General features: G+C 24.5%; 1 protein-coding gene across 1 annotated transcript in view; it reads left to right on the top strand.

The window, feature by feature from the left end:
• LOC129610380 (uncharacterized) overlaps positions 1-12,852 on the top strand; it is a 71,566-nt gene extending 58,714 nt beyond the window's left edge. The window contains exons 4-5 of the mRNA XM_055522947.1: positions 10,984-11,190; positions 12,597-12,852. Coding sequence (XP_055378922.1) covers positions 10,984-11,190; positions 12,597-12,715 — 326 coding nt within the window. The 3' untranslated portion in view covers positions 12,716-12,852. The remainder of the gene's footprint in view (positions 1-10,983; positions 11,191-12,596) is intronic.
• Positions 12,853-26,095: the final 13,243 nt, after the last annotated feature.

Below are 26,095 nucleotides of genomic sequence, written 5' to 3'. Positions count from 1 at the left end.
CTTCCCAAACAAAATTTTCATCTGCATTGTATGTAATACATTGGAACAAATTGCTTTATGTCTTTATAAAAAAAATTTTCTTTACCTGAAACAATAAAGTATGTATTAGCATACTCCAGCACATGCTGCGAACAAACTAGAAATTTGAACATGACCGGCATTCTGATGGCAGCTATGCAGAAGAAAAGCTTTCGCTGTTCTAAAATACTATAAATTTCCTGGTATCGGGTTTTGGGTAATTGTTTAGTTTTTGTGTTAGCATTGTAATCGGAATATCAATTTTTTAATACCCTACGAAAAAAATACCATAAAAAAATAAAAAAATCTCAAAATTGATAGAAATCAGAACAAAAACAAAAAAAAATTGGAATATATTGTAATAAAGAATAGTCAGGTTGCGAATTTTGCGATACTGATATGGTATTGAACTTAAAATTAGGAGGAAAAAAAAAGAGCGAATTTAACAATTTTGAAGATTTGCATGAAAAAAAGAAATGAAAATTTTTATTATTAGCTTTTTGTACAACCAAGAGCCCGCTTAAATTTGTTTTGATCTGTCACTTTTTTTCCATTTTTGTTTTTCTGCTTTTTTTTCGAGAAAAAATAAAATCTAAAGGAAACTGAAATGGTACATTCATGTGAAAATGATTCTAAAAATGAGATAAACAATTAAACTTCTTGTTAATTCTAATCTATATGTAAAATTTACAGTATATATTTTGCATACACAGCATATATTGTATACATAAGCAATTATATGTATGTCCATGTAAAAAAAAAATCTATAGATTTGTATTGGGACTCTATGGAGTCAAATCCCATATTCTTGATTTGATTTTTTTTATTGAAATTGCTTTGTAAGATATTTGAACTTACGATGATTTTAGGTTATTGTTGAAAAAAAAACATGATACAATTGGTACACATACTTATACTCGTATATAATCTATCAATCAATCATTTATTGGTCATGTAAATTAATATGACCTTTTGCATTTATGTGGATACATGCTATTCCTATAAAAAAATGCTATCTCTTTGTGTTTTAATTCTATTTGAGCAGAAATTGATTTGAAAAAAATTACGTAAAATAAAATGTTTGAATTGAGATAATTATAAATAAATAGTTTGCATATTTTTAGGCGAATTTACGTTTTTAATGTGTAAATGGAATTATTGCCATAAATTATGAAAATATTTTTTATGAATTTTATGAAATTTTTGACAATTTCAATGAATTTTTATGGTAATTAATAATTAATTACTATAAAAATTTTTATAGTAATTAATCTAAAAATATTTATAGTAATTTTTATAGCAATATTAATAGTCTTATTTGTATGTAAGTATTCTCATAAATATATAGGGTGTACGAATGTTTTTACATCACACGTTCATTAAAACGACATGGAAGTAATATTCTCACATTTTATAGGGGCATATTTTAATTTTAGCATGATAAAATAAAATTTATATTATCGATTTAGTTTCGTTATAATTTATTGCGACGGCTGAGTTCTATTTTGCTTCGCAAGTAGTATAGAGATTGCCATGCTCATAGACCAAAACTGCTATATTAACTTTGAAATTCCATTAGGACCTTAACGTTATTTCGAACAACGTTAATCTGTAAAAATACTTCAATATAAAAATCTATGACCTGTTACCTAATTTATTGAGATCACCACAATTTAAAAAAAAATTCAATGATTCTACATTTTCTTTGGCATTTGTCTATTTTTTCATAAATCAAATCAAAATAATGTCATTTCTAATTAAAAAATAACATTTTTTCTCTTAAATTTTAACATATTCAAGATATTTATATATATTTCACATTTAAAACATTAAGGTCATTGCCACTTTTCTCTGTACTCAATAAATACGATATAAACAAAGTCAGTTTTAAAAACAAATAAATAAATAAAAACCCTGTTATTTTTTACTCATTTATACTATAAAGTAATAATTATAATAATGTTAATAATAATTTTAAGGTCAGTTAAAATGCATTTATGCACAAAATGAGTAACTTCTTCAATATTGGTTCATATTATGACAGCTCTCTTTATTAATAATATGAGAAAAGAAAAATAAAAATTTAAGCGAATTGAAAATAAGAAAAAATAGAAAAAAAAAACTCTCAATTCTGACATCACGATTTTGCTTTTACTTTACTTAGCATACTCCGATAAAGATAAAATGCAAAAAAAATAAAAATAAAACTAAATTACTTGAACTAACTGCACATATTTATCTACATATGTTCGCTTGTGCATGTATGAGTATTTGTTTATTATACAGTGTTTAAAACTGCAAAAGTCACTCGATACTTTTTATATGAACTCTTTTTCTCCGGGCGCATTGTATACAATAAGAGAAATTATGGTAATGGCACCAAATTTCGCATGTCGAATTTTCATCGAAGATATATGTATTTCTCCGTGGTAAGGCAGCGTAAATAATTTATGTTTTAAAGTTATTTCTGTCTGTCTTTTGGTCTCTCAGTCTAATGAGTCAATTGGTTTGTGACTCGATTTCGATTAAATTGAATTTTCATGAAAACTTATAACCGAGTTTTCCTTTTCTATGTCCAGGATTGATCATATTTTGGATTATATTAGACCTCTGGATCTGGTAGTTTACCACAATTATACGTTTTTTACCATATCTAATGAACTAGTTGACGAAATTTCTTGAACTTTGATATTTGAATTCTGTTTACTACCGAAACTAACTAACAAAAGTTCCATAAATTCAGGTGGCATAAATTGAACCTCTACGAAGGTCCAAAATTACATTTTTCTGGGTATGTCAACTAAAAACTAGTTGGCATTCTTAAATTTTGAAAGAAGTGTTTAAATATTTTTATAATCTTGTATAACATTTTCTCTATAATACACAATCCACCTTGCGAACGGTCATGTGCTGACCACATCAATTTTTTTCTATGTTGTTTTATTTTTTTTTATAGGTTAACTGCTTTATATTTTATGCAAAATTTATCTCTCTTATATGCGCATAATTACGCTTTTACATATACGCTTTTTAGTAAATTAAGATTGTGTTCCGCTATACATTAAGATAAAAAAAAAGTAAGAAACTGTAGAATATTATGCTTTCGATAAAATTAAACAAAAAAAGTATAAAAACTTGAAAGAAATGAAAAAAAAAAATAGTGTGAAAGTTTAAAAAAAAAAAATTTTTTTCGTAAATTTTTAAAAGACGTCTTCAATGCGATTCGCATACACCAAAATATTAATGTGCACTAAAAAAAAAACAAAACAAACAAAAAAATAAAATTTTTTTTCTCTCAGTTTTTTTTTATTCATTTTTAATTATAATTTCGTTTTAACATTTTTAATATGAAATGTCATTAAAGTTAATTATATTAAATAAAAATTTTGTGAGAATAAAAACTTTTAAATATAGAAAATGAGAAAAAAATATTGTACGAACGTAATTATCGCTAATTTACATATAAAAAGATGAGCAATTTATTCAAAAATGAAAAAACAAGAAAATTTAAAAAACACCAAAACAATTTTTTTAGGTAATTTTTTTTTATAATTTTTTTTAGTAGAAATTTTTCTCTGCGTTCACTTAATAATTATTAATTTAAGAAATTATGTGATAATTGCTACCAATGCGAAAGACACGCCACACTTCGGAGAAATTTTGGATTACACTGATTAAATTTCGATATAAAATATTTTAAGATTTCAAGATCAACTCTTTTCGTTAAAAGCAATGAATTTTTTTTATTCATTAGAATTAAGGATAATTTATTATCAAATTGTTAAAATTAATTTAAATATATAATTAAAATTTACAAAAATATGAAATGTTAATAAGGGCAATACAGAAGAATTCGTCGCGAAATGGGTTTCTATGCGCTACCCCTAAATATATGCAAAATTTTTAATTAAATATCAAAAATATTTATAAACAATCTTTTTCAAGTAATAGCTATGTCAAAATTTGCTATGTCAAAATTATTGTTTTGAAATTCAGAATCATGTGATTTTAAGTCATGTTCAAGTGAATTTGAAGGTTTGAATACAAATTCGTAGAATATAAAATATTAATTTTGTTTATCAAGCTTATCTAACTTATTATTCGGAATGATTCAGAATATCTGTTAACAAGATTTATTAATCACATTATCGAAATTGTAATATCCATGCTTTTAAAAAATAATAAATTTGATCGAATTTTTGTAGAGCACTTCTCTCATTTCAATTTATGTAAGCGTTAAAAAAAATCAGAGTTCAAACAAATTTTACTCGATTTTAGAATTCTAATGTTGACAAAATCGAGTACTTATAGAAATAAATCGATTTCTTATTAAGGCTTGTTGGGAAGAGTTTTACCTCATTGCCATAGATTTTAATTTTATTTAATTTTTTATAAAAATTTTACTAATAAAATAACAGAAACAAAAATTATTTATAAAAAATTCTTTGTATTAAAAATTCGAGCTTAAGGAATAACCAACTTTTCTTTAAATACATAATTTAAAGAAAAGTTGGTTATTCCTTAAGCTCGACTAGATTTACGTTGAAACATGCAACAATATCATCCAATACAAAATAACCTAGATTCTAATTCTTTATTTACACTTAACATTAAAAGTTCTAGATTCTAGCAATATTGAACTTTTTCGAATTTAAATGAATTTTTTGTTCTTTGAATTCCTACTAGTTTTTTGATTTTAATGAAATTCCTTTTTTAATTTCAAAAATCTTTCGAGTTGTTATACGTTTTATTTTTATTGAATGAAGTTTTTGTTTAAATTAGAGAAGTAGTTATGTTAAGTTTTTATGTTAATATTAATAATTCAGTTAATTTTTTATAAATTTTAAAATAAATTTAGAACTGGAACATATCTTTAATATAAAAGTGCAATTCCATACAAAAAGTTTTCTCAAATTGCGACGCATTTTTTGGGAACCAATTATCGTCGCAAAGCGAGGAGTTAGTGTACTTTAAAATCTATACGTTTTATATTAAAATATAATCTTAACATCTAAAGTCTATTCAAAAGTCTAAGAATCTAATAATCATACAGTCAGTGCCCTCGCCTTGTTACCACGATCATTTAAATTTAAAACTCAATAAGATAATAATTTTTAATCAGTTGATCATTTCCAATCAACTTATTAATAAGTTTAGAACTTCTATAATTTTATGAATCAAAAAATAAATAAAATCTACGCACACCAAAAACCAATTTAGAAAAACACTTTCGCAATTTTATTGCAATATTCTTAGATCAATCAATCAAATTCCTATGCACATAATCTAAACATTTCAAAGTCACCATATAATTTAAATCAATTTAGAAAATAAAAAAAAAATTAACAAAAATATGGAATATATTTGATAACTATAATTATCTGGGAACTTGAAATTTTAACCAAAGAAAACAGAAATGTCCAGAACCAACAAACATACACACACAAAAAACCGAAAATTCAATAAATAATAATCACGCCACAAAATTCAAATGAATAAGGGATCGAAAAACATAAATTATAGGATTAAAACAAAAAAAAGCAAAAGAGAAAAAAAAAAATTTTAATTAACAAAATGAAATTTGATATCGGAAAACAAAATTTTAAAATCAATGCCAAAATAATATCCTTTATCACCGCTTGATGTTGTGTAGCTAAAAAGGATGAAGATTTATCAAAATATTGCAAATGACAAAGACACAAAAACCAAAAACACATAATCGAAATGAATGAAATTTGCAGTTTTATTTGTCCAGGTACAATGACTTTTGTACGTGTCGATTTTAAAATTTTTTAGGTATCGATTTCATGATATAAGTCTGCATTAGTTGAGGACGAAAATATTTCTGATATTGAGCTTTTAGCTTTGATTTGCACACTTATAATGAGTAGAATCGCATTCATATGAAATTTTTATTGTTATGTTTTCTTTGATATACAAGCAAACAGCATTAACATAGTATTTTTGGTAAGCTTAGAAACACCATATTTCAAATTTACGGATTTGAAGAATTAAAATATTACTTAAAGCTAAAATTCCTTAACATTTCCAAAAAAAAATGTTAACCAACTTTATTTACCAAATTTTTCGAATTTTTAATTTCGTATCGGTTCGAGTATATGCAGAGTGTCCGGTACTCAATGGTATTCTCATATTATTTAGAGTATTATTAAGAATATGAAGTAAAAAAGTTTGTATAAATAGGATTTTAATTAATTTTGAATAGTTTTGCTATAATTACTTTGATTTTGCTCTATTAATAAAAAAAACGCTCTTGTAAGTAATAACAAAATTAAAATTTTCTTGTGTTATATCGAAATAAAGGTCAGAATACAGTGTTCTTCTTCATACAAGAAGAATAATGAATACCATAAAGATTTGACTTTGTACTTCAATATTTGTATATTAATATGCAGTTAGAAGAGGTGTTTCATTAACTTTAAACTTGAGTTTTTTGTTCGTCTGAAGTCATTCTATCAATCTGCTTTTGGAATACCATTCAGTCTCGGACACTCTGTGTATATAAGTAATTTTATTTTAAGTTACGAATACTCCATTTAATCGAATCAAGAATAAGCACACCAATTATTTATGAACAGCAAATTCTCACTCAGATCAAAATAATAATGATTCCCCATATTGAAATGAAATCGAACCTTCCATTAAAATTTTTAACATTTCAATTCTTTGAAACTATTAATTAAATTTATTACCTTTTTTTGGCACAAACAAAAATATGGTTTTAAAATCGCCATTAGTATGTAAATTTTATACATAATATTTAAAGTGAAAATATTATCCGCCTTCCCATACTCATATTTAAAAGGTTTTAGAACCTTTTATAATTATATATAATGACAATTAAATGTTTTGTTATAAATTCTAAATATGACAGGTTCGTTTATTTAATCTGCTAAATTTTTCGATCTTTTAATTTTACGATCAAGATTTAGGAATTTTAAAATTTAAAAAAATGTCAAGAATGAAATGAAACAAATTTTTGAAATTCGTTTAGAAGTGTTTGGGAAATCTGGAAGAATTGTGAAACAAAATTAAATAATTATTATGTGCGCTACCATAAACGTGGTATACATACACTAATTTTTAAGAACTTGAATAATACAAGGAAGCAATATTTGTGACCTCATAAAATATTGCTCAGAATCAAAATTTTAACGACGTTTTTCAACGGTCCATCCATCCGTTTATTACTGAGCTGCTGATTTGAGTACGAAAGGAGTCATATGAGTTTTATGATTATAAAAAAATCAACTTACTGAATAAGCGCTATTAGCCATAAAAGGTCCATAAGGGCTTTAAAAACGTCAAAAAATATAATCATACCGCGAAAAATATCTTGAAAATTTTTTATATTTTATTTACAGATTTTTTTATTTGGAATCAATTTTTTGAAAACTGTTTTACAATGTCCCGAAAAAGGTGCCAATTTGAGGCTCTGAAAACTTTTACATAATATGGTTCTGCGCCATATTACTGAAAAGTTCTCGAGATGCTCTGGAATTTTTATAAAGCGTCACGGCATCTGCTTTTAAAACAAAACCCTTTATAGTATTTTTGAAATATTTACTATATTATATTGATGTCATACACTATTATACCAAGCTATTAGACTATCCAACAACTGTCAAATTAGCTCACTCAAAAATCCACACAGATGCGATTTACAGATTGACCAAAATATTAAGCGCACGTAGACAACAGAACTAACCTCACATCAGTGTTGATTAAATCTACCCAAATCAAAATATTTTTATTTATTTAATTATTGGTTAAAATTTTAGCATCTTTAACAAAAATTTAAATCTTGAAAAATTTTTATTAGCCTTTGGTTATTTCAAGCACAAAAGAAACTCTAATTTAATCATTTATGTTTTCTCATTCAATTTTATTGCTACGGTTTTTATAGTGTGATTTATTATTCTATTTTTGTTTTTTAAAGAATTTTACACCATAGCCATGTTAGATTGTCTTATAATTTATTAAGAATGGGAAATTTTTAAATAAACCATAAAAATTGACACACTAAAAATTAACAATAATTATAAAACATAAGCAAAATAAAAAAAAATCAGAGGAAAACAAAGAAAAACAAAGGAAAACAATGTAATAAAAATGCAAGAAGAACAAAAACAAAATAAATTTACCTTTGTCTTAGCCATTTGGGGTTAATCATTCGTTGAATTTCAGGTAAAGTGACAAAAAACAAGAAAAAAAAATTAAGAAAAAAAAGACACGAAAACCTCACGCTATTGAAAGTAAAATTAAAAAAAATTAATGAAGGTGAAATAACTTTAGTGTCAATTGTTATGTTTTTTTGCACTCTTTTATTAAAATTTAAAACTGGGCTTAAAAATTAAGTATGGTTAAAAAGTTCAGATAAATAACATTTGTATACATTAGGATCCTTCTTTAATTTATTTTGCTATAGTAAGAAACACAAGAAATAATGTATAGGGTTACACATATTTATAATTTCAAATACTTTGCATTGGAATGAATGGGAAATTTTAAACAATTTTTGAATGAATCTACTGAAAATAGTGATAATATTATATTTTAATGTTCAAAGACTTATATATTACGGGTGGTGCACTAAGATGAATTGAACGATTTGAAATAACTCACTAAATTGAATTCACCCAATACCGAATAATTTCTACGACATATGAACAACTTACTTCGATTTCATGTCAATCGCTCCAACCACATTCTTTTCTCTCACAAAGTAATTCACTATTATGAACCTATTACGAAAACGTGGTGAGCTTTATTTTTCTTTATACAGGAATGAAAATTTAAGTTATGCATATGAGATCTTATTGAATAACCCATTTAATAATTTTTAATTACATATATTTCCGAATTAAATTTTTATGTAGTCGTTAAGAATTATATAATAAAATTTAAAATGAAATCTATGTAATTAAAATTTTTGCAATAAAAATTTCTGATGACTTAATATTTCATACATTTATTTTGTAATTAATCATTTTTAGTATTTCAGTTTAGATTTAATATGTGTATGGGGCGAGTAATTACGTCAAATAAATTATATACAGAAAAATATGATTTTAAAAATATTAAGTAATGGTCATTTATTATATTTATTTAAGTAGTTAGGTCAGAGGCTATTATAAATTATGTGAGGGTCTATATATTCATTTGTATTGTATTTTATTGTACTCATGAATAATGTGTTGAAGTTAGTGTTATAATATTATTTGAACAAATTAGAATTTTAGTGCACAACACTCTGTTTTAATTTTCAATTTACCACCTAATTTTTCATCTTGGTATAAGATATTATAATTAAATAATAATATTAAGAGTTCGATAATATTGATTAAAGTTAATAAATACTCATTTTGATTGACGTTTAAGAAATTTTACTTAAAACGAGAATTTATGTCAGAGAAAAAAATTAGTTTCATGTCAACTCTGTAACACCCGTACGAATTTGTTAACCTATGTGCAAGTAAATATGCTATAGTTGATTATGATTTTATATTGCCGTACTATGATTTTAAATTGTACATACTATGATTTTAAATTGCCGTACACCATATTAATTTAAGCAAAATTTCAGTACTGTGATTTCAATAATTGCTAAGATATTGCAATTGTATGCCAGCTGCCACAAAGAGTCAAAAAATTTTAATGATTTGTATCACACCTAACAGCCATAATACATTTGTTTCTAAGATATACAAACGAAATTTCAATAATATAGCTTTTATAATTTTTTGAGATATAGTCAAATAAATTTTAAAATTGTATAACAGCTATCTGAACCAGTACCATGATTATATCCAATTTAAATAAGGTTTTATAATAAATCCAATTTAAATAGGGTATTATAGTTAGAGTTATTGTTGACACGCACGAACAGACAGACGGACAGACAAAGCTAAATCGACTCAGAATTCGACACTGATCAAAAACATATACTTGTGTCTATATCTCAGGCCATTATTTCTTAGCGTTACGGAAAGGCAAATTTAGTATACCCTTCGAACATATTATGTTCGTACGAGTATAAAAATTATTGAGTCGGGAAAGAAAATTATTATCGAAACTATAGAGAATCAAATATTTATAATTCAAAGTCGATTCTTTTTCTAACTAAATAATATCTATTTCTACTAGAATTTATAAAAATCTTCATTTTTGATACGCGATTCTATTTTTACACATAATTTCTTATAATTTTTACCTTACCATTTAAATTATGGTTCCTTAGACCTTTATTTCTTTTGACTTTTTCTATTTATTAAGTGAACATTTTAATTTAATTTTGCTATTTATTATTTTAATTTTTATACTTTTATTTTTTATTCATATATTTTGTATTATTTCATAAAAATTAATTAATATTTATTATTTTTAAATTTTTTTCAATTCATTTTTAATTTTCGGCTCATTTTAATTCATAATATGGGATAAAATAATGTAAATATAATATTCACAATCATCATTCACAATCATTCTTTTAACGCACCATTAATGCACCATTGAAATAAATTATAAAAATTAAATAATAATTGTCTATAAATTTTATATTTTAATTTATTTTTTTTTGCTGGAATCCTGTCTATAATCTATGAATAAAATTAAAAAACATTTGTATAAAATGTACAAAAAATAATATTATTAAAAAATTCATTCGTTCACAAAAAATAAAAAATTCACAAATCAAAAATTTTTTCATTTTTTTTTTGTCATTCACAATAATTAATTAATTTGTAACAATTTGCAAAACAAAAACTCAAAATCATTCACAATAATTTTATTTTTCTTATTTTATAAATTTTCTCTATTCTTCATTACTTTTCATAAAAATTTGTATATTTTTTTTTTGTATAAAATTATTTAAAATTATTTTTAAAATGCAAACATTTAAATATTAAACACAATCAAAAAAAAAAAAAAAAACAATATAAACAGATCGTGTGGCACTTGTTGCAGCAGCACCACCAAGTTATACCCGTATGTATCATTATTTCCCAGCACATGTGACACATCCATTTTGTTTTTATCCACAACCTCCACCACCACCCCCACCGTTATCGCCATTACCGCCGCCATTAAAAGCTATCGGAAGCTCATTAGCCTCAACACCAGCACAAATAGCACAAACACTGAGGTATCCAGGTAAGGTTTGTATTTTATGTATATTTGTGTGAAATCATTTGTACTCTAATATTGTAGATAATATTGGTTACATAATTATATAAATAATAAAAATTCATTTCGCATCAACCTAATAAATTTCCTTATTCCTAATAAAAACAAGAAAAAAAAAACACTGACTGCTTTTAAGTTTTCCTAATTAAATTTGGAAAATTTTTATTTTTTTAATTTTTAAGTATTTTTTTATAATTTTTTTTATTTTTAATTTTTTTCTTAATATTTTTAATTTTGTATTATACAATTATTTACAAAAACACTAAAAAAATACTCTGTAAATACTGAAAACAAAGACTGTACAAGAATTAGAAAAAAAAACATTACGAACACACATATGACACGGGGAAAACTTTATCATCAAAATTATTTTATTAAGTAACTAACATGAACTCACAATTGCACTGTACATAACATTATTAGATTTTATAATATATTGACTTTTACAGGTAATTTGTTAATTAATAGTGATTAAATTTTTAAGGAACTTAAAACCTCTATAATTCATGAATCATGAATAACCTATGACGTATATAGGAGACTTTTTTAAATAATAAGCTTACATTATTTGAAATTTTCTTCAAAATAATTAAATATTTAAAACCGGCCCGCAAATACTTCCAGCTTCCGAGCCCTGACATATCCCAAACATTATTCAATTCGTACCATAGCTAAAATAAACTCATATATTAAATTTCATGAAAATCTATTAAGCTGAATTTTGTGATACACGCGTCGACATACAGACCGACATCGCCTAAAAATAGTTTATTAACGGTTCTCTACCATGGGTGTTTCCACCAAAAACTTGATTCGTTAAATTTGTGGTAATCACATAAGCTCCCTTATTGTATGCAAAACAATCGAAAATAACTTAAATCCTCTAATTTTAAATAAAATTATACTCAGGGAAATTTGCCAATTAAATTGTACTTTTATAGATGGAAACTATAAAAACTAATACTCAAATTGTGTAACTAACTAACTAAAATGAAACCACATACATAAATATAAATTAATTATAATAAATTAAAAAAATAGAACTGAATTTGAAAAAAAAAATTCACAAATAAAATGACACTTACAGAAGTTTTTCAAACACGAACACAAACAATAATTACACATAAAATTTTTGCAGTACAATATTGAAAACTTTAATTAATAAAAAATGTACTAAAATTTCTATAACTTTTCACATTGCTACAAAACACAAGTTTTATTTTATTCTTTTGTTTTTTTTTTTTCTTTAAAATTTTTAATTTTTATGTCACAATTTATTTTTTAAATAAAATAATTTAATTAGACTGAATGAATTTCACTTTTCATACGTTTTTTTTTCTCTCTTTTTCTTTTTTTTTTAATGAAATTTACAGGTTTATTCATACGTCCCGATGAAGCTAACCTATATACCACATTGGAGCCGACATTAAGTAGTAATCCGAATGTATTCTTTCAACGTAGTGGTGCCGTACATCCAGGAATGATGTACTAATTATTTTAGTTTAAAATTAACTGTGTATAATTATAAAAAAAAAAAAATTTAAATTGTGCTGAGACGAAACGAAGAAGTTTTCAAGAATTATGTTAGAAACGAAAAAAATTTCAAAATATTCAAATGATTGATGAACCGTCCCCTAAAGTTATACTATTATAATATAATTACTTCGTTCCTCACATTTAATTTAGTAAAATTTAATAATTTCAGAAAAAATTTTGATATCACACCTAGCTATTTAATTTTTAAAGGAGTTAGTTTAAGTAACTGTTCTGGCTTTATTTTGCGTATACTTGTTAATGAGCGACATTTCAAATTCTTTATAATAAAATTAAAAACTCTTAATTTAACTCGCGTGCGCAAGCCACTATTTGCGTGCAAATGCCACTATTTTTAATAAAACGTTTTTAATGTATGTGCAGCTATTTTCGATTTAAAAATATTTTCTTACATTTTTATAAATTCACTGACAATTTTCATAATTATTGTCAATAATGTCGTTTTCGTGATATTATACAAAATAGCATACTTTTAGGGGACAATATTATTAATCAAAATATTGCAAAATTTTTGTATGCAGCTCTAAAAGCTGAAATTTGTGAAGATTTTATTTTGTGTATAAAAAAATTTTTTATTTTTTTAAATTTTTGAAAAATAAAAGAAAATTTTAATGAAAATATCAAAATGGCACAATTACTGCGTTGTCGCGATTCTCAACTATTTATATGGTTAAATTGATTTTTCACAATTGAATGGAAAGAAATCAATGGCACCAATTTTAACTTAATTGAATTTGAATTTTTATATTAAATTTTCAATTAATTTTCGTACAATATTTGAGAATCGCTGCAACTCAATCTCATTTCAAAATTTAATGATAATTATTTCCTGTATTTTACATTATTCCTTTGTGATTTTATACAATAATTTTAAAATTAATTTTTTTTTCTATTTTCTTATAATTATTATAATTAAATTTAAATTAATTAATATGTTTTAACAAAACCAGTAATTCATTAAAATAATAAAGGAAAAAATTAAACTCTCAATACAAAAAAAAAAAAGAACAAAAGAAATAAACCGAATTCTTATAGAAATAAGTAAATTTTGTACAAGATTTTTTGTTGCTACAAAAAACTGCTCCCAGAGCAACCAGAAGCAATTAATAAATGAAAAATAATAAATAACAAAATCTATTGTACAATTTATAAAATTAATTTTTAAAACTAAATAATTACCTATAAATAATATTTTTTTGAAAATATTTACTAGATGCTCCTAGGGAGTAAATAAGAATCGAATAATATAAAAATAACGAATAAAGAAAATTAAGAAAATCTTTTCTAGCGTAATTTATTATTAATAATTATTAAAACTTATTTTTTTTTAAATATTAAAGATACTATAGATTTAACGAGATTCCCGTTTTCAAGCAATATAATTAAAATTATTAATTATTATTTTTAATAAGAGAAAAAACGAATTGATTTTTTTTCAACCGATTTCTTTGTATTATTAGTGATGAAATTTAAAATGTTTAAATTAAAATTAATGAAAAAAATGTACTATATAAAATTAAACAAAGAAGATAAAGACAAAATTAATAAAACAATTTTGTACATAATTAAAATTAAAAGTTGGAATTTTGATTAAATTTCGAATTATTTTTCAATTAATTAATAATAATAATAATATTGTGTATACTTTCTAATAATTAATTAATTTACTCTTCATAATTCGAAGTGATTTTTTACTTAAGTTCATTTATTATATAATTTTATAAATTCTAATTAATCCTTAATTAGGCTAATAGTCATAGTTTTAAACATCAAGACTCATTTATATTCTGTAGTTTTTAAGTTTTAAACTGCAGAATAATAATGAATAAACCGAAATTAATAATTTAAAGAATGAATTAATGTGTCCAATGCTCAATCAATTAATTTAAAAATGAAATTGAATTAGAATGAACGCGCATTAATCTTTGAAAGCGCATACCATATGAAAATTTTAGTAAATTTTTAGTGAAAGGATTTTGTTTATACAAATATTCGATGTAGTGTATAGAATATCTATATTCTAATATGAGAAATTAACAGTCTAAGTCTTTCCTAAACGAGGCCATTTACCCATATAGAGTGCTAGGCCCGTATGACGTTAATGATTATTAGAAGATATTTCTAAAGAGTCGTATTGCTTGATAGTGGAGCACTAAGTGGGTGGTAAACTCCATCTAAAACTAAATATAACCATATCCGATAGAAAAGAATTCTGAATAGAGAGTTAAATAGTACGTGGAACTGTTTAGAAGTTAAGCCCAATGAACATAAACTAATTTTAGTGAAAAAAAACTGGAATCGATGAAAAAAATATTTATTAAATTTGATAATGGCATTAATGTCATAATATAATTCTAAAAATTTGCTTTAGCAAAAAATTTTAAATATAAATTTTATTGTGCATACTAAACATGAATTTACTAATTAATTTTATATATGAAATATCAATTTATTGTTGCAATAAAGTTTTTAATTGAATTACAAAATTTTTTCAAATATTTTTTTACTTGCTTAACGCTTACGTCATTATACGAGTAGCTCGAATATTTGACATTTCGAATTCGATTCAAGTAAATGACAATTAATTTGATACAAACTTTCTTACCTGCAATATTTTGCCTATTTAAATGCTTAGTAATACAATAGTTGTTGAATTATGAAGAGTTTACTACATTAACATAACGTGTAAATGTGAATTTTACATTGTAATAGAAAAATTTTCCAAGACATCATGTTCTTAACTAGGTACAAATTATTTACAACAAAAAAAAAATAAAAATAATAAAAATATGTAAAATGAAAATTAAGCAACAAAACTTTTGAACACAATCAATTAAAAAACAATATTCAATTCGTAATAGAAAATGTTTACAGTGATTGATGAAAACTATTTGATGTATTTGTAGGGTTTTTCTTAAAGGTATGCGAAACAATATTACACCATCATTGTATTACAATAAATTTTTTTTTAAATCTCGAAAAATTTCATATGAAATTGTCGAGGCAAAAAAAATGTATTACCGAAAGTATGTAAACAACCAAATAATATTTTGTCCTCTTTTTTGCCCTCTATCAGCTCTTTAAGAAACTATTTACTTCAAGCTTAATGAATAGAAATTTTAAGCTAGAAAAATTAGGCTTTTGTTAAAATTTTGTAAAAATTTCAGAAAATTTTAGAAACCGTTGAAATTTTGTTCTAACTCCGACACAAAATTTTTACTAGTTTTTCAACCTATAACTGATGTTGTTATTATTATTGTTACATTACTTTTTCAATTACCCTTTAGAAAAATATTGACAAATACACAAATTTTGAACACATATACAGTTATGTAATTTTAAGAAAAAGGGAGTAGAAGGAACCACGTATGCAAACATTAAGTTTTCTCAAAATTTTATCAACATACTTTAAAGCTAGAAATCCAATTAATTTTAATATGACGAAAAAAAGTAATAAAGTCAAAATTTCAACTTAATAAATAAAAAAATTTATTTTTTAGAAAATTCTTGATAATTATTATTAATTAATTAAAATTTAATATAGATAAGAGAAAATGCAATATTTTGTATGTACACATTTCGTAATAAAAATGTAAATATTAAAATAAAATTTCAGAAAGAGTAAAAAGTCTTTGTATTTTTTTTTTGTAGATTTTAAAAAAAATTATTTTTATAAGCTACAAATAAGTTGGAAAAATAAAGAAAAAAGTTAAAAATTTCTATTGTTTTTTTTTTCTTATTTTTGGTGCCTTTTTAAAAGTAGGAATGCTTTAATATAGAAACGAAATAAAAGTGAGATTTGAAATATACAGGGTGATTCAGAATGCTATACAACAACATATACCATTGGTTAGAAGATCGAAAATGAGTAAAACTTTTGTTCCGGACTGGGTGCCAGATCTCAAGAGTTTCCGAGTTCCACGAATTTTAACAAATTTTCAAGACATTTTTACCGTTGAAATCTGGCACAGATTCGAACAAATTTTCGATCCTCTAACTAATGGTATATGTTGTTGTATAGCTTTCTGAATCACCCTGTATATGAAGTGATTTCAGAATTAATACGTAAAATCTTTACATCTGTAAGAAAAACACTAAAATTTTGTGTGTTTTTATTTTTTTTTTTTCAATTATCTCAAATTGTACCCGAATTCCATAAAAACTCAATACACTTTAAAATTAACAAACGGACAATTGTCTTTTACTTGCTTAACACTCATGATATGGAATTTTGCTTTTATTTCATTAATCCAGATGGTCTGCCAATAAACATATTTTCTAATTACATAAATTACGATATTTAAAAACATATAAAAATAATGAAGAGGAATTTATTTATTTTACATAGCAATGTGTTTTATAAGAACTCGACACAAATTCGCGAATTTAAATGAACATTTAATATTGTTAGTCTCATTCAAAATTTTTCTAATATATTCTAATTTTATTATAATCTGTAAAATCTGACCAGTTGAAAGGACAAAACAACATTTTTGTTGTAAGAATACAACCGCTTCCTATTAAAAGTATATCGTAAAAACAGTACATTATAATAATTAAATTCATTTGGAGAAAATGGTAAATTCTAAAATATTCTGATGCAAATATTCTATTACAACCCACCTACATTATTTTCAAATAAATACCCGTATCATAAATAACTGTAACTAGCTGTTATCATTATACATTTCTATAATCTAACTAGCATTTAAAATTGGAACAAAATTTACAAAATAATTGCTAATATATCGCATAACAGTAGTAAAAATTTTTATACACGCATTTTTTATCTTATAACCATCGAAAAAAAAAATGTATGTACTAAAAATATTTAATAATAAGTATAGGATGCTGCGTTTACACACGTACGCTAATCGGATGTCAAATAAAAATTTAAGGAATACATTTCCTTGTCCCTCTTTTGTTTTGTTTTGTTTTCTTTTCTAGTCTATTCTTAAGTCAATTGGAGAGTGATTATCTAAATTTCTATCTCTTCCCACCTAAGTATTTACATAATATGTTTAAAAAACCTACAAGAAGAAAAAAACAATAATAAACTGCTGTTAAAACAAATTTTTTCGAGCGTTTATATTAATTTTTTTTTTCTTCTCCTTTTCTTTATTTTTCCTTTTTTGTTTTTTTTTTAATTTATCTAAAAGACAAATACCAATTTTCCAATAAATTTCAATAAAAGCAACAACAGAAAAGTAGTGAGAAAATAAAATAAATAAAATCTTAAAAGTAAAAAACAAAAATTGCTACCACTGCAAAAATTTATTCCTCCTGCATACTTACACTCATACATACATACATACATACAATAGCTATACATATTTATATTTTATATAAGGAGCACAAAAATACAAAGTTATCTTAATCAAAAAATGCATTTTTGTAACCAAATAACATGACATAGACATTCAATTCAGACCTCAGCCGACAAAAAAAAAATATAAAAACGAAAAATAACAAACAGAAAAAAAAAATTATAATAAATTCTAACAACAATAACAAAAAGAAAGACAACAACAATCAAAAAAGGTTAAATAACATGTGCTATCCTACTTTAACATTACATTATTCTATTGCCAATGGTTAAAAAAAAAAATAACAGTAATAAAAATAAGACAATAACAAAATATACAAAAATATTCCAATCATCTGAAACCGCGAAAACTTATACCTAAAAAAAACAAAACAACAACAAAAACAAATAAAAATTGGTAATAAATAGTTAAAAAATAAAAACAATAAGAATAACAAAGCTAAAAAAAAACAAAAACAAAAATGAATTACAAATGCAAACAAAATTATGCAAAAAATGCAATAAAAAACAATACCATCAATTGCATCATGAAGAAAAACAACAACAACAACAATAATAACAAAATAAAAAAAAATTTTCAAACAAATTAAGATTTTCTCCTATTTGTTTACTTTTAACGACTGCTAATGCCAGTGATCACATCCATTCAATTCACCTTTAAGCCATCCACTAGATTAAAAATAAAACCAAAAGCAGAAAAGAATGTAAAAAAAAAAACTTAAAAAAAAAATTAAAAATTGGCATAGAAAATAAAAAGAAAACGAAAAAAAAAAAAAACGAAAACCAACATAACAACTACACAATACAAACACAATAAGTAAATAAACGGTAAAAAGTTGCCAGGAAATTACACTTCGTGGTTAGAACAACAAAATTGAATCGCGTATAAAAGCGTAAGAATATGCTATCTTATAGTAAAAATAAATAAAGTAAAAAAAATAGAAAATAGAAAAAAAGAAAAATGAAAATCAAAATATGAAAATCGAAACGACTAATATCTGACGTAAACAGCAGCAGCAGCAGCAGCAGCCAACATATAGAAGAAGAAAAAAAAACACAACAGCAGCAGCAACACTCAAAATAGCCGCAATACTTTTAATTTTTTTTGTCTTTTTTCTTTATATATAAAGATTTTCCCTGTTTTCTTTTATGTTTTTCTTTGCGATTTTCAAAAAAAAATTGTCAGAGGCGAAGCTTATTAAGCAATTTTGTAAGTATTTAAAAAATATTTTGAAAATTCAAAAAAATTTTGGTAAGTAAAATGGCAATTGACCCTTAAATATTGAACGAAAAATATTTTTTTTGTGGCAATGAAAAATTTTAACTGCGTGTACAATAACAACTAATTTTATGACAACACCGTACAATTTTTCAGTTAATCTGTTCTAATTAAAAACTAATCATGCATAGTCTAATGGCTTGGCCATGAGTTGAAGTTTTCAAAAAATAGATATACCATTAATTTGATACAAAGAAAGTAATTAATATTTATTTTTATTTAATTACGAACAGGTGCAATTCGATGAATTCGACTGTTCAAATACATTGATATTATGATTAAGATTAGACTACGTCAATATTCATAAATTTAATTCAAAATTTTACAAAAAGTAGAAGAATTAAAATTCATGTGATTAGTGTAGAAAGTAGATACAGAAAATATTTGTAAAAAAATCGTGAATTAAAGCAAAAGAATCTACCTAATTTTTTAATAACTTTAAAGTAATATACATAGTTACTGTAGAAGCAGCCGAGAATTCATAATATGTAACGTAAGTTTGACGATGATTTAAAGGAAATTTTTTTATAATTCATAGTATGTTTCGCTATTGACGAGTATTATATCTCATCACAACGCAATGCGTGTTATGGAAACTGTAAATTTTTAGGAATAATCTACTATCAATATGGAATCTTGTCATCATAATTAATGATGCACATTCATTTGGAACTCAGAAAGGAATAGCAGGAAAATTTATTAATAATAATAATGTGAATTAATACTATAGCAGTTAAAATATTATTTTCCCACTCTCACAACTCTAATCTTTCAAAAATCGAAATTGCGGACGAAAATTTATTTATTGTCTATAAACACTTGTGTACAATAATTATTAAATGTCTGTTTCGCCTCTGGATAATTTCCAAAACAACAATTCGCTTTTCTTTTTTATTTGTGAATATTTTTTTTTGTATACTTTTTTATGTTATCTACTCTCCTTTTACTGTTAACATAGTAAAATGAGAGTGTGGCTTTTAACAAAAAATATTCTATTCTATTCTGTTGATCCTGTTATTGCTGCTGTTGAAATTTACCTGAAGCATTTTTTATGTACTCGTACTTATAAAGATAAGTTCAAAAAAGTGATACCTTTTGTTTTTAAAATGCACCTCACCCCTTTTTACTATCTAAATTGACCTAAGAACTTCATTTTTTACTTTTTAATATTTGTTTTTATTTTTTATGTATTCATTTATTTATTTTTGTTTTTTATATGCAAAATTTTTACAATGCCAATGCTTATTTTTCAATTTCTTTGCTATAGTTTTATTTTTTGTGATTATTAGATATGGAGAATCGGAGTGTTGCGGTTTCTATTTTTATTAGAGTTTTTTTTCTATTTTGTTTGGTTTGAAATTTAATAGTGACAGAGTGTCTCATTAAATATTTTTTGTAGTTACTTAAAGAAATAGTCTTTTGCTCTTACTTATGTGAGCGACGAAGATGTTAACTTTGGCAACAATAAAGAAAATGAAACTAATATTTGACATTTTAACAAGAATTTGACATTTAAACCAGAATTTGACATTTTAGTCCCTTTTGGTTATCGCACAATTACAAACTGATGTGACCAACAAAAAATCTTTAGCATTTTACGAAAACCGTCAATAACTATAGCTCTTTTATTCTTTGGTTTTTGCGTAAAACGTCTAAAATAATCTGAAGGTATTGTCAATTAAATTAAAATTCAGAGGAGATAAAAAAAAGTTAATGTAAGTTTTAATTTTTTTGAAACACTCGTTTTAAACTAAAATTTATACAAAATGTAAACAGAGTAACCAGAGCAACAGTCAAAAAGAACAAGAGAAAACCATACTGTAATACAAGGAAAAGAAGATCGAAAGAATAGAGAACGGTTCAAAAAGTCAAATAAAATAGCAACAGTTATTTTTAAAATTACAAAAACGACCTTCTTTATACCTAAAACTGATCTTGGCAATTCATTTCATCATTTTTATAGTTTTCTTATCGGAAAATATTTATATAGCATAATAGAAGAGTAAAAAATTAAAAATAAAGAAAAGAAAAAATAAAAATTTGCAACATTTTTATGACTTTTGTCTAGTCAAAGTTTACAATAAATTTTTCGCAGTGCAACTTCTGTTTCATTGTTCATACAAAATTTATTTTTTCTTTGTTTTCGCGTATTTTTTGTTTTCAATTTTTGCGATACATTTTTGTTTTCTTATTATTTTTTTTTTAGCCTTTAAACATTTTATAATAAAATGTTCTTTCGGTTATTTGAATATTTTACGGTACTTTAAAACCTACCTAATCTATACTGAAAACAACTACCGTATATTTTAAGAATTCCCTGTTGTAAATGTATATACATAGCTACGAGTATCTACATGTCCACTTTCCTACACACATTTAATTATATTTAAATAATAATATTAACATAAAACAAAGCCCCCGTATTATTTTCTGATATTAGGTTATAATACTGAGCAAAGTGATTTAAATTAACAACCAAATTGGATAATATCATTTAATTAAAGAAGCACTGAAGAGAGAGTGCTGCAATCTAAAAGTTGTACTATACTCGTGTGTAATAGGATGTGCTCCTTTTTTTTGTCTTTTTTTTCGAAAGTGTTATATTAATAGTAATTACGAAAAATTAGTCAACGATTTCAATAATTTTAATTGGATAATTTGACAAGAATTTTTAAGCTTAAATCATAAAGGTCAGAACACGAGGGTAGTATGATATATCGTTGGGCAGTTCACCTTTTCGTAAGTCGTTTAAAAACAAAATTATCTGAACGAATTGCTTTCTTTAAAATTGTAAAGTTCATTGTCGAATTTAAAAGTAAAAAAATCTGATGTGATCAGCATATAACCTTTTGAAAATGCCTTTTGAACACTTCCTTGCAATTTTAAAAAAAATAGTAAGCCTTTTAGGTTGCATACCTAGAAAATTGTAAATTTGGTTCTTGCAAAATTTCACTTTGTGTCTCGTAATTTTTTGAAAAGTTATTTCAAGAAATTCCATCAATCCGTTCCGTAGACATGGTAAAAAATTTAAAATCGTCCCCCAGTTCGATTTCCGAGCGCTCGTCTTTCCAAAAAATTTAAAGGTTCATTATTTAAGACCTCGAATTTTCGAGTTTATATATTAAATTTCAAGGAAATCCATTGAGTATTTCTCTTCATATACCGAAAAATATAAAATTTGCATACAAAAAGGTGCAATTCCCGAGGTTTGATATATCATAAAAGTCGATCAATACGTCCCATAGCCAAAATAAACTCACATATCATCAAAATCGGATAGCCGAACTTGAGATACACGTGTGCTTACACAGACCAACAGACAGACCGAAAAACCCACAAACCGACGGACAGGCCGACATCTCTCCAAGATAGGTCGACATCTCTCTAAAAATCGAATTGTAATGATATTTTTTTGCAAAATTGATAATTTTTTGCATAGGTGGTCCAAAAATACAGTACTAATAATAAGACAATTTCTTTTCAAATTGGTGTAATTATAAAATATCCGATAAACGACCAATTAAGCTTTTGATCTACTGGCGTATATACGTATATACTTATTCATTTCTTTCCTGGAATACCATATTATTGTATTTTTTGTTCTTTAAAGTAAAAATGTAAATATTAGTACTGTTGATGGTGAGATGTTGATTAACAGAACTCCTATATTTAGGTATTGTATAGAATACAAATACCTAATATACAGATATTTAGATATGTGGTGAGTATAGGCATATTTCAAATTGTTTTCCTCCTTATTTTCAAAAGAAAATATTTGCTTTCCATTGCAAATTTTATTTATATATTCATTTTTTTTGTATTTTATTATTTATTTAGATGCCAAAGGCATGCAAATTATGTGAATCAACATTTTATAAATGATGTATTAATATGTTGCTGTTGTCTTGATAAATCTATCACCATCAGGCGGAGAAATTAAAAGATTCCCGAACAAATAATGCAAAAGTAACAAGAAAAAAAAACAGAGAAAGCGAAAATATAGTAGAAAAAGAAAAGGAAATTATAATTATAAGTATTCGAAGTATATACAATTGTACGCGTATAAGATAAATTGAAGCGTAAATGAATTGAATGATATGAGAGCTATTGTGTCAGCCATCTATCTGTCTATAACTAAAACTAATATATTATACTAGAATGAACTGCCAACTAAATCAATATAATGAGAATACACTGGAATTTCCTTTTCTATTATTGTAAGATGTATTCAGCTTCTTTGCACATACTAAAAAAAAAAAGTTGAACTTGGAACTATTTTAGAATTTTTAATACAGAAGTAGTCATTCTTTCGTAAAACAATTAAATAATTACAACACTAATAAACGTGGAACACGTATGAATAGAATAAGTGTGATAATATTAGGTTACAACTATAATGCAATATTTGCAAATAATTTTATTTTAAAATAAATTATTTTGATTACATGTTTTAGAATTAGAAAAGTAATGCTAGAATTTCTCACGTCATAACAATTAGTAATTATTTTGAAATGACAGCTTATTAAATTTTTTTTTGCAATGTTGTGAAATAGAAACAACACAAATTGTTTTTACAAATTGTTTAAAAATAAATTACATTTTCTTTTGTACAAAATACCGTTACAATAACAACCATTGGTAATTTTTAAAATCTTTTGATTGTATTTTATAGTTTCAATTTAACTTTTGCATTAGAGTCCTCTGCATAACAATAGAGTCACTAAAATCTATATCCACTCTTTTAAATCAAAATAACACAGTTTTGAATAAATTTAATATTTTTATAAAAATGTTACGAACGGTAACATGCGGTGCCGGATCTCTAGCTTATATGCAAAGTAAGAATTTAAGATGGACCCTGGAAAACCGGGGTTAAAGTGAAATCAACTTGATAAATTACATATTATTTAACTTTTTGTCTTACAAACATTAAAAACAAATAGATAATAAAAGCGTCAAACGTTTTTGAAAACCACATAGGACGCCGAACAAGCCAGAACCAGACCTGGTTAGGTGTAATTTTAAATTTTTTGTTTCAGTCCTTAGGACTCAGGCAGACATGTAATCTTTAATTTTGTAACTGCTTGTTTGCTTATTTGTATTCCACATGTTTAATTAGCACATCCGATTTGAATTGATTAGTTCGATAGCATAATCGACTAGTTCACTTAGTTATGTATAGATGTGCCCGCAACGATTTTACAATCAGGCAGTAATTGCAAAATTAAAAATTGCATCTCAGCCCTTATTTATGTTGTTTTTAAAATGTCAAGTTTTCTATCTCCATTTATGACATGTATGAAGCTACATATACATATACACAATATTATAATCATATACCTATAAACATCATAAATAATTCCAAATGGGAATACATTCAAAATAAAAATGTGGTAATAACCAACTGTGTCGTCTTTGAATAACTGTTTTTCTAATAATTATATTTACATAAATTTTATACCTATGTAGCTACGCATACATTCATACAACAAGAATATTAAAATAATAGAAGAATAAAGACAAAAATAGAGAAAGATAGAGAAACATTTATCAAAAATTTTATGATCCTTCCCCTCCTACATGAAATTCGAAATTTAAATTTTTTTTTTTTTGCGTTTCATGTCATAATAATTCAATATTGTGTCAATTTTTTTTTTTCTCTTTTTCTTTTAATTTCATTTCAAAAAATTGAATTTCAATCAAAACTATTGATTTATACAAATTTAAAACGGACATTTTTTACGATATAGTTTCGGTTTTCTGCACTTTGGTAAAAGAGAAGAAAGAGAGTAGGTGAACACTGAGCATTTTAAAAACTTAACCGTTCTATAACTTTTTCTTTTTAATTTCTTTTTGTAAAAATTTGAGATTTTGTTGACTTTTCTTTCATTATTAACGTAGTTATTGTTTTTCTTGCTTTTTTGTTTTTGTTTTTATAATTATTATTCTCTCTCGATTTTATTATTATTATGTCTTGCTTATTCTTTTGATTTATGACATTCAGTACCGTTAAGAATATGAAATTGTTTTATATTTTTGTAAAACAAAAAAAATTTTAGCATGAATAAATTTGCAATATAGTTAAAAATTTACAATAATAATAAAAATTATAAGAAAAACTAATAAAAAGGTACTATAAAAAAAAATTTAATATTGTATTAAGCAGCTGAGCTGTCAATTTATGGGCGTGGAATCAAAAGGTCTAAAAAGAAAGAAGGAAAGAAAGACAGAAATCTTATCAAGTTTTAAGAGTTTTGATATAAAAATAAATGTTTTACACAAAATCACCCAACCTTTATAACAAATGCTAAACATTAAGTATGCAAACATACACATACATACATATTTAATCATAATAGTGACATAGTGAAAAGAATTAAGGGAACGAAGGAAAGAGATGGTGTTACCTCTATACGATATATGTATGTATGTATATTATAAGTACTTTCGTATAAAATAATAATAATTAGGTGAAGAAGGTGCGGTGCGTCTAACCAATTTTTTTGCAAGCAAAAACGGATTTTTCAATTTTTATTTATGACGTTTTTTTTTTTACACTATTAAAATGAAACTAATAAAAAAACAGAAAGAAAAAAAAGGAAACTTAAATCAAAACAAAAAAATTTATTTCCGCGTGGTTTTTAGAAAATATTTAAATTTAGTTCAAACTAATTAAGTTTTTATTTTATGAATTGTTAAAAATTTTCTTCAAA

Source organism: Condylostylus longicornis, unplaced genomic scaffold, assembly GCF_029603195.1.
Source record: "Condylostylus longicornis isolate FDR11 unplaced genomic scaffold, ASM2960319v2 ptg000044l, whole genome shotgun sequence".
NCBI classification, from domain to species: domain Eukaryota; kingdom Metazoa; phylum Arthropoda; class Insecta; order Diptera; family Dolichopodidae; genus Condylostylus; species Condylostylus longicornis.
This window is presented reverse-complemented; position numbering and strand designations above follow the sequence as displayed.